The following is a 12,451-nucleotide window of genomic DNA, read 5'->3' as shown; positions in this document are numbered from 1 at the left end:
TCCTTTCCCTCATCAGAAGGAATAACTATACTGAAATTGTGAACTTCTTTTCCCCATTTTATACCACAAGATCTTGTATCCATAAACAATATATGTAGTGTTGCAGGATTTAAAATTTTATGCAGACATATTGTATTCTGTCATGTTGGAACTTGATTTGCCATTTTAAGATTGATTTATGTTTCTGTATATAAACAGATTGAGTTTATTCAAACTGCTGTAAATTACTTCCCAAGAGAGACTTGGAAAAATGTTAAATTTGGTAAATCTGGGTAGATGGTGTAAAGGATTCTCTGTATTATTTTTGCAATTTGGAAATTATTTCAGAATAACAATATCACTACTGAGTCATTTATATTGGCAATATGCACTTGGAAATGGAAGTGGGGGAAATATCCATTTATGATAATGACACAAATAACTAACCATAAATTTACTTGAAAAAATCTAAGAACTTACCTGAAAATATATGTTTTGACAGGAAGTCATCTATTACTATTTTATTCTAAAATGTAGAATTTCATGTAGTATTTTCCTTTATGCTTCCCCTCCTCATTTCTACCAGCTAAGAAATGTTGGCAGAAAGAGAAGCCACCTTGATAAAAGCTACAGTTGAGTGTGAACTTGGAACAAGATCTAGACCCACGCAGGTGTTGTCAAAGGTGTGAGCTGCATACTAGTCATATGACCATGTTATGTGACATTTTGGTGAACTGTAATCCAAGTGTGTAAAAAGAGGAGAAAATGAAAGCACTGAACAATTTTTATATCTTATTTTTAGTCATTTGAATTTTAACAGAGTCTGTTTTTTCATTTATAGTTTAGCATTATTAGCTAAAGAAGGAAATAACATTTGTATTATTTATTTTTCACCTTGAGTTAAATACGGTGTAAAAAGCTTCACTGGTCTTGTCAAAAAAAGGTGCACCTTTTCTAGTCCAGTGGAGTATTCTAGACTCTTCTGACCTTTGCAGTATGAGCTAATGGTTCCCCTGTGTAGCCAGGCACGGAGGACAGTGGGTCCAGCCTATTAGCTAAATAGAAAAGCCAAAACTTGAGCGTTTCTTCTCCATTACCTTCCCTGGAGGGCTAGTTTGGAGCTCCTGCCCTACTGCTAAATATTGACAAACATGACCATACACTGACGATGACATCGCTGATCTGTGCTCCTGGCCTGGTGACCGTCTAGCCTCTACGGGAGGCAGGAAGCCTGCCCTGCACGCCGGCACTCTTGAGCTGGGGACCCCTTTCTCCCAAGGCAAATTAGTTCAGCAAGGCTTCCAGACCAGCCCCACCCCTCCTCTCCTTTGTGTCCCAGGAATTCTACTGAAAAAAATATTTTCAGCAAATAAAACATTTTATAGGGGCCATTTATAAAGGGAAAGGAAGGCCATTTAATTTAGTTGTAGAGAAGGAAGTGGCACCAAATACAAGCTCCCTTGTTCCTCCATAAGAAGTCCTTAGGGTTTCTCCAGCAGTGCTGTCCAACAAGCCTGGGATGATGGGAGTGTTCTATAATTGTGCTGATCTTGAAATGTGGCTTTTGATTTGAGGAAGTTTTTTAACTTTTTAAAATTTTAATTTAAATAGGCTCATACGGGTAGTGGCTCTCATATTGAAGAGTGCAGCTCTTTTCTCCTCCTTGGGACAGATGTGGCTGAAGGTAGGCATTTCCATGTTACCTCTGGATCCTTAGCTGTACCCTCTCTCTTTCTGGAAAGCTGGAAGCATGTACATCATCTAAACAAAGTAGATTCAGTAGTCTGAGCCAGACTGTGTCCTCAAACCTGGATCTGCTTTCACAGGTCCCCAACTCGAGGTGGTTGTGAGCAAGAATCTCTCTCATTGGCTTATTTCCTCTTGTCAGAGGCCTCGACTTCTTAATTTTGTTCGGGGAAATACATTTTGGCAGCCTTTCCTTCCAGCCAATTCCTGCCGCTTGGTACACAAGTACTGATACCGAACCCAGTATATAATCTATGGAAGTGGAACACAGTATATAATCTAACACTTACTATTTTCCTCCTGCAAAGCTGAAGTTTCCTTTATTTTATGGGGTGCCACTTGCTTTCTTCTCATTCCCAATAGAAATTTGTTTTTATGTGCTGGGTAAGAAATCATGGAACTGGTAAGGACAAGAAAATAATAAAATCAAGGGATTTGATTAACTTGGCAGGGTCTAACAGCAGCAGTTTACTCGTGAGGAGAAGAGGTGTTGAAATACTGGTAGGGGAGTTAGACGGGACACAGAGAAGGGCAGACAGCTAATAAAGCAGCTACCACGGAGAGTGAATGTGCGTCATCCCATGGAAAGACTCTGAAAACAGTGTGAAACACATGCTTCACAGATGTTCCACCCTAGGGAAGAGGGAGATCTCGTATTCGTCAAAATCCCATCAAGCGTGGTTGAGGGCTGCCCCCAGAGCAGTGGTCTTTCGTGGTTTTTGAAAAAGCCCGCAGCCCAAGAGACACAGGTACTGCAAGTCGGATGAAGCACACGGCAGGGGCAAGGCCGGGGGGTGGGGCAGAGCACTAACAGAATCTGCTCTGAACATTGACTTTGAACTCTCAGTAGAACCTAGTAGCACACTAATTTTAGTTTCTGGGTAAATTTCGGTAATTCTTAATATCTCAGTAGTACTAGTGGGTAGCCCTTACTTTATTTTTAAAACGTCTATACAATCTCAGGTGATTTTTCAGTATGAAACCAAGAAAGGCATTCTTAAATAGTTCACGATCCAGAAGATGGTCTCCAGCCTGGGGGACCACAGAATAAAACTTCTATGCCTTCCATCTGCCTTGACTTAACTCGGGGAAATGAAGGTAAAGGGGACTCAGGGAGACTGGACATAACAACCTATGACATTTCTATTAAGTAAATCTTTTTTTAAAAAAATTTAAATCCAGTTTTATTGTTTTGTTTTTTGGCTCTGCTGCACAGCATGTGGGATCTTAGTTCCCTGACCAGGGACCGAGCCCATGCCCCCTGTGTTGGAAGTGCAGAGTCCTAATCACTGGACCGCCAGGGAAGTCCTCTATTAAGTAATTCTTGACTGTAGCAAGAAGGTTAGCTATGAAGAGAGGGTCCCCACAGAAAAACCATTTCAGTTTCTGTTTATTAATTTTCATAAAACAATTGAGTTACACATACTTGCAAGAGTGGTTAAGTTCTGGTCTTTAAATGGTAGCTTTTCTGGTTACTATCACATAGGTATCTGCTCTCTGTGAGTCCCCTGATGCTTAATAAAGCTTGTGCGCCAACTGAAAGATTTTCCACATTTCTCACATCTGTAGGGTCTCTCTCCAGTATGAATGACCTCATGTCGATGAAGATTTGCCTTAAAACTAAAAGTTTTCCCACATTCGCTACATTCAAAGAATTCCTCCTTGGTATGGATTCTTTGATGCTGAATGAGATCTACATTCCTACCAAAGGATTCACCACATTCACTGCATTTATGAGTGTTCTGTTTATTGTGAATTTGTCGATGGCTCATAAGGGTTGAATGCCGGCCAAAGGCTTTTCCACATTCAATGCATTTATGGGGTTTCTCTCCACTGTGGATTAACTGATGTCGAATAAGGGTTGAATTCTGACTAAATGTTCTTTCACATTCACTACATTTATAGGGTTTTTCTTTGGTATGGATCCTCCTATGTTCAACAAGATACGCCATCTGACGGAAACACTTTCCACAGTCATGACATTTATATGGCTTTTTTTGTGAGTGACACTGTTTGTGGACAATCAGAGCAGACTTCTGTTTGAAGGCCTGCCCACATATGTCGCACTCAAAGGGATCCTCTGAACTGTGAATTCTTTGATGTCGAACAAAATTTGCCTGACGCTGGAAGGCTCTTCCACATTCGCTGCATTCATAAGATTTTGCATTTGCAAGAATTCGCTTATGCCTCAAAAGCAGTGCTCTCTGATGGAAGGGTTTTCCATAGTCATCATATTGGCCCTGCTTTGTCCTTGCCTGAGCTTTCCGATCTTGAATAAGGTTGAGGTTTTGAAGGAAGTTCTTACAGCATTCATCACCAACAGTAGGGAGTGAAAGTCGGTAAATGTCCACAAATTCGTTACATTCAAGTAACTTCTCTAAGGGTTTCCTGGCCATTTTCTGCTTTACCAGTGACATCTTACATGACTCTAAATCTTCAGAAATGTTCTGCTTTGGAGTTAGCTCTTTCATCTTGAATCTGGCTTCAGGACCTAGCCAAAAAAAAAGAAAGTATATAAATGACCTGACCGCCATAGAAGGAAAAGAAAGGAAAGAAGTCAGGACGTTTGTGATACGAGACTCAAACGAGGCTAAGAAGTGCTCACCTAGTTAAATCATACTACAGAGGCCAGTATTCTGATTTCCTTCCATAGGACCCACAGCTTTCATATCAGAAAGAGCTCTCGACATCAGCTAACCAGCTAAAATGTGCACAAGAGTGTATGTCAGAGAATGCGAGAATTGAATAAATCCATCACCATTAGTGGGATAACAACTTACTCTCAGTACCCAGCAGTGTCACATAACTAGGAGAGAGGTAGCATCTTGTACTTTCTAGATAAGCATGTTTTTAATAATTCTGGGAGAAACAGCTTCTTAAAAATGGAGAAAGTGTGTAAGATAGAATAGAGAAGGAAACAGAGAGAAATAAGTACAAAACCAATGGACTAGAGCAGTGGTTTTTCAACCAGGGATGGTGTTGCTGGAACCTAGTGGGTGGAGGCCAAGGATGCTGCTAAACATCCTACGAGGCCCAGGAATTAAACACCGCAAAGAATTAAACAGCCTAAAATGTCAACAGTGCTGAGGCTGTGAAACCATGGAGGGAGGGATGTGAAAAAGGGTAGAAGCAGCAATCAGGACATAGTACGTAGGAAAAAGGGACATCAGTAAACACCGAGAGAATCTGGAAAACAAAATGAGAGCAAGGGAACAAGAGCAAGTATAGAGAAAGGGTAAGTGATGAGGGTAGAAAAAAGGAGTATCTAGGATGGCACGAGAGCTGTCAGAAAACACCAGGCCGGCTGCTTCAGAGAAGCACTTGAACTGCAGTAGAAAGAGGATGAGCTTTGCAGACTTGATGTCAAATCCCAACTATCAACCTACTAGCCATGTGACAGACATCACAGTCCCTTAGTTTCTTCACCTGGGAATAGGGCTGATGACCATACCCACCACCTGCAGGGGGCAGAAGGGATAATGAGCAGGAGAGACACCAGACACCCGGCTCGGGTATCGGCACAGGAGTGGCCTGGTGAATGGGGTCCCTCCCTCTGCGTGACCCCCACAGGGCCGGGTCTTCTCCTCACCCACCTGGGCAAGCACTACCGGAAGCCTTCCTAGTCCCAGCTCTTGGCAGATCCAGGATCCACGGCTCTTCCCACTGCTCCAGCTGACAGATCACCTCAGGTTTGGGAAACTGAACTCCTACTCGTGGGGAAGTAAATGGGATGTGCTGATTAGTGAGCAGCAGATGTCCCAGAGCTCATTTTACCCCTTGGGGTCTAAGCGGTGGGGGGACAGTGACAAGCAGAGATCAGGACAGTAGTGAACAGGGCTGGTGAGGAGAGGACTTGGCGCAGTCTTTATTGAAAGCCTGAACAATATTCACACTCTAGGATGTGGTAATTTCACTCTTAGAAATATAGCCTAAGGAAAATCAGGACAAAGGTTAACATACCAGAGATGCTCAGCAGAGTTCTAACAAACAGTGCAAACTGGAAGTAAACTAAATGTCAATAGGGGAATGGTTAAAGTGTAGCACATGCATACAACAAAGGCAGAAGTATTAGGCAGATACTGAAAATCCATGTATTCAAAGAATATTTCTTTTGGGCTTCCCTGGTGGCCCAGTGATTAAGAACCCGCCTGCCAATGCAGAGGACACGGGTTCGAGCCCCGATCCGGGAAGGTCCCACATGCCGCAGAGCAACTAAGCCCGTGCGCCACAACTACTGAGCCCGCGAGCCACAACTACTGAAGCCCGCGCGCCTAGAGCCCGTGCTCCACAACTAGAGAAGCCACTGCAATGAGAAGCCCACGCACCGCAAGAGTAGCCCCCGCTCGGCACAACTAAAGAAAGCCTGCGCGCAGCAATGAAGACCCAATACAGCCAACATAAATAAATAAATAAATAAAATACATTAAAAAAAAAACTGAAAGAAGTTTCATATTAAAAAAAAAAAGAATATTTCTTTTTCCCCCAGTGCATCTGATACATTTTTCAAAGAATGTTTCTTAAAATAGGAAAATGCTCCCTAGATATTTTAAAGCAGAATACAAAACTCATGTAAATTATGATCCAAATTTTGTTTTTAGAAACTACATGTCTGTGCATGTGTGTGTGTACAGATCTTCCTCTACTTACAAAAGGGTAACTTCCTGGTAAACCCAATCTAAACTGAAAATATCCTAAGTCAGAAATGCATTTATTACACCTAACCTCCCGAACATCATAGCTTAGCCTCACCGACCTTAAATACGCAAAGAACACTTATGTTACACCACAGTTGGGCAAGATCATCTAACACAAAACCTACTTTATAATAAAGTGGTGAAAAGCTCTTGTAACTTACTGAATACTGTACTGAAAGAAACAGAATGGTTTTAAGTGTACTGGTTGGCTGCCCTCGTGATGACATGATCACACAGCTGCCTGGGAGCTGCGGCTCTGAGCCCAGCGTCACCAGAGAGAAAGGTCCTGCATATTGCTACCCGAGGAAAAGATAAAAATTCGAAGTGCGCTTTCCACTGAATGTGTATTGCTTTCACACCATTGTAAAGCTGAAAACATCTTAAGCTGAACCATCATAAATAGGACTGTCTGTATACATACATAAAAGTAAACCAAAATGTTAACAGGGTTAATGCTGGGCAGTGGGCATGCAGATGATTTTAATTTTCTGCTTTATGAGGGTTTTTAATAACATAGGGAAAATGCTGATACTATAATGTTAAGTTTTAAAGGGATTACAGAATTATACATAGACTATGCTCAGCTAGCTTTTTTTTTTTTTTTAAAAAAACAGCACAGGAAAAAAAAAACAGGAAGGAAATATTCCAAAATATTAACAGTGTTAGCCCTGAATGTTTTCCCCTTCCATTTATGCTTTCCTCTATCTTCCATATATTCAAGTATGCTCTTGTAATGCTTTTAAAACAAAAATAAACAGTAAAACATCCAGTGCTGGGTGGACAGTCTCACAAGAGGTGGTCAAGACTCTGTGCCAAGAGTGTCAGCATGGGAGCCAACACTCCCCAGAAAGAAAAATTCATCCAGGAACCTCCCACCCTAGGGAGACTGCATCGGAGTAACACAAAGGCAGGCTCCTGGGAAGATGGAAGCTGTGAAGGTTCAGAAGTGAAGTCAGTGAAGAATCATTTCCTGGGCACCCAGTGATGTTGTAAACAAGGAGGGAAACCATTTTCAGACAGAAGGAAGAAAAAGACTCTTCAAGGGAGCAAGATGCTAGACTTGGAATCTGCAGCGGCCACAGTCTTTTCAGCGCCTAGGAGTCTTAACAGGTGTGGAGGATTCAGGTCGGGGTGGGGAATGGGCTAATCGTCTCTGAGCTCTAAAACAGAAGGAAACTATTCATTGTCCACAATCCCTCATTTGAAAACTTTGAGGCCGGATGTGTTTCATGACTCAGAATTTTCCCAGATTTCCGAAAGGTGCCTTGGTGGGTATATTTTCTCTTCTGCACCACCCCCAACAGGGGGTGAAACCTTAATCAAACACACTGATATTTCTGATGCCATATATATATATATATAAAGACCAAATGAGAAAAAGGATGATAAATAGCTTCCTGTACGACAAAAATCCAATTTAATCACCTGATGACTTCAGGTTGGGTGTTATAGCCAAATGAGTTATGAAAAAACGTCTGGTTTGCAGAGCTTTTACTGCTTCTGGAATTGCAGATAAGAGACTGAGGAGATGTGCAGACACTGAAAGTGAAATGTTAAGCTGACTCATTACCCAAGGAGAGCACGTTTCTGTAGTTGTCCAGCATCACGTCTCTGTAGAGGTCCTTCTGAGCCCAGTCCAGTGTGTCCCACTCTTCCCTGGTGAAGTACAGAGCCACGTCCTCAAAGGACAGCAACCCCTGGAAACACAGCGACTAAGTGCAGCTGCAATTCTTACAAGAACTTTGTGAGCTACAGTATTATTATTACAGATGGTCAATATTTGAGGCTTCTCTGGCCGTTTGGTCTCTGCTGCAGTCACTCTGCTCTGCTCTGGTAGCACAGACGCAGCACAGACAACAGGAGAGCAAACGGGTGACTGTGACCCAATAGAACTACTCGCAGCTCCAGGTGAGTTTGCCAACCCTGCTCTGTACAACCCTACCTTCCACATCCTGTATTTCTTCTGCCCGGATCTCTCAGGAAAGAGATGGCTCATTCCCATGAGGTCACTGAGGACAGGGCAGCATGCGGGCCATTCACACAGGGATGGACAGGCTAATGGGACACAGGGACAGACAGGCTAATGGGAACCAACCAGGCAGGCTGGAGCTCGTGGAGCTGGCTGTCGTGGGCACCGCTACCCACTAGGTGTGAAGGGGGAGGACGGGAGGGGACACTGGGATCCAGAAAGTTGTTGGAGAAGCAAGACCGGAGCGGGGGGGCAGCCCAGCAGGGAGGGACTGAGGGATAAACCCCCAACAGCGATCCCCTCCAGGCCTCTGGTCCCCACCCCATCCCCCTGCCAGAAGCCAACCTGAAGCAAGAGCAAGGGAGCCCGTGGATGGAGAATATAAAGGCCAGCCTCCCAGGGCGCAGACAAGGTGGGGAACGGTGGAGAGTGTCTCCACGGGCCAAACACAGAGCACTGAGCACCGTGCCCCCGGCAGAAGTTTCCACCTGCAACTGTGTATCCAGCTCCCGGGGGCCGAGCGGCCTGGTGTCTGCCCCCCACACTCGTCGTGGTTCAGGGGGTGTTCGTGCGGAAGGGCTTCAGCAATAGGAACACCAGCCCCACCCGAGATGCTTCACGCCGCTCCCCTCTGCAGACAGACCCTGAGTCTCGCAAACGACAGGCCTTTCTTTCCTCCTGCCCACACCTGGTCCAGGGTTAGGGTCTCAAGCCCCCTCCCCCGATCACGAATATCCTCCGTCCCCAGAGCTGCCTGCAGACGCCCTCACCTGCCCCACCTGCCCGCCGCCTTCTCTGCACTTGCGTGGAGGCTCCCAGGTGCTGGGATACAACGGTTCAAAGCCCCAGAGTTATCTGTGTGCGTGGGGTTTCCTAGCTGGGCCCTTCGTGTGGCTCCACAGTTCTCGCCCTCAAGGTCCTCACCAGGGGTCTTCTTCCCCTTTATCACTCCCGCTCCTTCAGGAAGCATTTACTGAGCACCAGGAAGGCGCCGGCCTGCGTGCCACACGCCAGTGACAGTAAACGCACAGAGGTGACAGCTCCTGCTGGGCCCACAGGACCAGCCCCTCGGGCTGCGCACTGCTCGACTCTAGGGGACACTGTTCACATGGCAGCTGTGACAACGGGGCCCCCAGAGCTGCTAAGTGCACAGCCTGTGCGACCCACGGAGCCCCAGCCCCGCTTCAGGGAGTGAAGGGTCCAGTGGGGAACCGGGAGAAGTCAACACGGTGACGATCCAGGGGTCCACGGGGGGGCGATGGGGGCTGTGAGGACAGGGGCTCACCCCACCCACTCCTCTCAGGAGGCACTGCCAGTCACATCCTGGAAAACAGCCCCCGGGGCACACGGCCCTCACCTCCTCCCGCCTCCCCACCGGCCCCCAGACATCCCCTTCATCGGGCCTCACCCCTCCTCCTCGGGCCGATTCCATTCTCTCCTGTCTCCTCCAGGGTCTTAATCCAATGACCACGACTCTCCTGTCTTTGCCCTTTTCCCCCTTGTGATACTGTGATTTAAATAAGGAATATATATTTGGTCTTCCTCCCTACTTCTGGCACAGAGTTCCTAAAAACCCTTGGATTTTCCTAAGGGATAAGAACAGAGGAGCATCTTTTAATATTTGGGCTTTTGTCCTCGGTTTCTGAAATAGCTCCAGGGCCATACAGGTGAGAGGAACATCTTGTTACTCATAACAAATCCCTCAACCACACCTGAGTTCATGTTAATGTGGAAAACTCCTAAGGATGGGGCTGGATGCCAGGGGAACAAGCATGTGATGAGAGGGTTAGAACCTTCACCCCTAGCACCTGAGGGGCGGGGAGAGGCTGGGGTTCAGTCAGTCACCAAAGGTCAGTGACTCGACCCATCACGCCTACGTAATGAACCCCCATAAAGTGCAGAAATGGAGGTGCTGGGGGGTGTCTGCCTGGAGAGGAAAGCCCTGCACCCCTCCCCCACTCCCCCTGCCCTGTGCCTCTCTTCCATCGGGCTGATCCTGAGTTGTAGCATTTTACATGAACCAGGATCTGCTCAGTAAACCGTTTTCAGAGTTCCGTGAGCCACTCTACCAGATCAATGGCACCCGCGGAGTGGGTCGTGGGAACCCCAGTTTAGAGCCGGTGGGTCAGAAGCACAGGTGACAGCCCGCACTTGTGATTGGCATCTGAGGTCGGGGCGGGGGGTGGTCTTGCAGGGACTGAGCCCTTACCCTGTGGGTCCGATGCTAACTCCTGGGGTACAGTGTCAGTATGAGTTAAATTGCGGGCACCCAGCTGGTGTCAGAACGATCAAAATGAGGCGTCATGAAGCAGAGCAACACAGCCGCGTTCCTTCCCAGACTATCACTCCTGCCCGTAGCCCGCAGGATGCTGCCGCCTCTCCTGCCTTTACAAAGATGCTCCTGGCGCCTTGCTCCCTCTCGCTTCCGCCCTCTCTCCTTCCCTTACTGGGCCTTTTCTGTAAAGAAAACCCTACACACTCACCTCCAGTCACCCCACACCCACCCAGTGGCTCTTCTGCAGCTGTCCTCCTGAGCCCAGCCCTCCGCCCACGTGGGAACACAAGGGAGAGTCATGGGGTTAATGCAGGACCTCAGAGAGATTTCACAGAGAGGATTTTTGAGCTGAGTCTCAGCATATGCAGAGGTGGGTTGCCTGTGGACAGGGAGAACAGGATGCACACAGGCCGGGGGACAGAAGGGAGTCCACATCTCTGCGGGCAGGTCCTCTGGCCGTCAGGGAAGGCGGGAGATGCCACCAGAAGGGCAGAGCGAGCTCTGTGATCCCTCAGCAAATGCGGACACGCTGGGCCAACGGGTCAAATCGCTGCCCCTCGAACTCCCTCTTGCCTCCCTCCCGTCCAAGACTGTTCTTTCCAAATGGTCGCGATGGTTCCTCACGTTGTCTCCTCACTTTTCTACTAAGCCTCTCACTATCACCCTCCATCATGTTACGAGTTCAGTAACTAAGCTTCCAGTGTACCCTTTGATGCCAACAGATCAGAATTTATCCTGTGTTGTGGGAGTTTGTTTCCACAGTTCCCTCTCCAAATGGCTTGTAAGTGCCTTAGGCGAGAGCTTCTCTCCCAGCACAAAGGCAGTACTATCTGGTATACAGTAGGTACACAATAATGCTCACTGACAGAAACAAGGAGCAACTGTGGTGACCACAGCTAAAACTTACAGAGCGCTCCACGTGTCACTAGATCCCCTGCCGATAGGCCACGTGCCCCGTTTCATTGAAGCCTCACAACTCTGTGACAGCTACTATCGTTATCCCATTTTCCAGATAAGGAAACCGTGAGAGATCAGGTAATACATCTAAAACAGAGCCTGAATTTGAACCCGTCTGGCCCCAAAGTTCAAGCTCTTTACATCCTACCTTCCAAGAAGGAAAAACCCCCAGCTGATAAAGATGGCTCGACCTGAACAGAGGAGTTAAAGCCACGTGAATGCCATCGCCCGGCACTGAGACTACACCAAGGTAGGGGAGGAGGAACCCTGCTCACCTTCCACAGGACTGGCAGAAACACGGCTTCCATGGCCTGGCCTCTGAGGTGGTGCAGCCTCCCGGCCATCAGGCTGAGCTGAAGGAGAGGAAAAGAGCACACGTAAGGCCAGCCCCGATTTGAAGGTCTCTCACCAGGCAGCCCTGGACAGGGAATTCCAATGGGGCCAACGAACCTCAGCTAGCACAAAGTCACTATGTTTGGTGTTGGAATATGTGATAAAATGAAAGCAACTGCTAGAATACTCTTGTTAGGAATTTCTGAAGCTAAATCAATTTCCAGTCTTTATCCAAGGAAACCTGTGGCTCTGCCCTCACCTCCTCCCTAGAGTATATTCAGCAGCACCTCGTTGAGAGACTCAATATGCCGAGCAACCAGACTGTAGGAAAAAACAGAACTCTGACCTGCAACCTGTAGCAACCCGCCTGGAACCCAAACCACAAGCAATGCAGCAATAGGCCGTACATCAGGACTTGGTGTACAAGTGCCAGCTTATCTCTAATATGTACCCCTGTCCTCCATCTAGCGCCGACAGGAAAAGCCAAATATGTTCCCA

At 46.9% G+C, this 12,451-nt stretch overlaps 1 protein-coding gene across 1 annotated transcript; it reads right to left on the bottom strand.

The window, feature by feature from the left end:
• Positions 1–3,070: 3,070 nt before the first annotated feature.
• LOC103081913 (zinc finger protein 789-like) lies at positions 3,071–11,967 on the bottom strand. The gene is made up of 4 exons (XM_007468881.1): positions 11,896–11,967; positions 7,990–8,116; positions 5,319–5,432; positions 3,071–4,216 (listed from the first exon to the last, which is right to left on the bottom strand). Exons 1-4 carry the CDS (start codon positions 11,962–11,964, stop codon positions 3,204–3,206), a joined length of 1,323 nt encoding a protein of 440 aa, XP_007468943.1. The 5' UTR covers positions 11,965–11,967; the 3' UTR covers positions 3,071–3,203.
• Positions 11,968–12,451: the final 484 nt, after the last annotated feature.

Source organism: Lipotes vexillifer, unplaced genomic scaffold (genome assembly GCF_000442215.2).
Source record: "Lipotes vexillifer unplaced genomic scaffold, Lipotes_vexillifer_v1.1 scaffold12, whole genome shotgun sequence".
Taxonomy (NCBI): domain Eukaryota; kingdom Metazoa; phylum Chordata; class Mammalia; order Artiodactyla; family Lipotidae; genus Lipotes; species Lipotes vexillifer.
The sequence above is the reverse complement of the archived record's forward strand: the minus strand, read 5'-3'. Positions and strand labels throughout refer to the sequence as shown.

What these genes read in the sequence shown, in the direction of transcription:
- LOC103081913 (XM_007468881.1), bottom strand. Translation starts at nt 11,964, where the DNA reads ATGGCCGGGAGGCTGCACCACCTCAGAGGCCAGGCCATGGAAGCCGTG. An exon ending in TTCTGCCAGTCCTGTGGAAG is followed by an intron (nt 8,117 to 11,895) that starts GTGAGCAGGGTT and finishes CTGTGTTTCCAG; the next exon opens with GGGTTGCTGTCCTTTGAGGA. An exon ending in CAGAAACGTGCTCTCCTTGG is followed by an intron (nt 5,433 to 7,989) that starts GTAATGAGTCAG and finishes CCCCACGAGTAG; the next exon opens with GAGTTCAGTTTCCCAAACCT.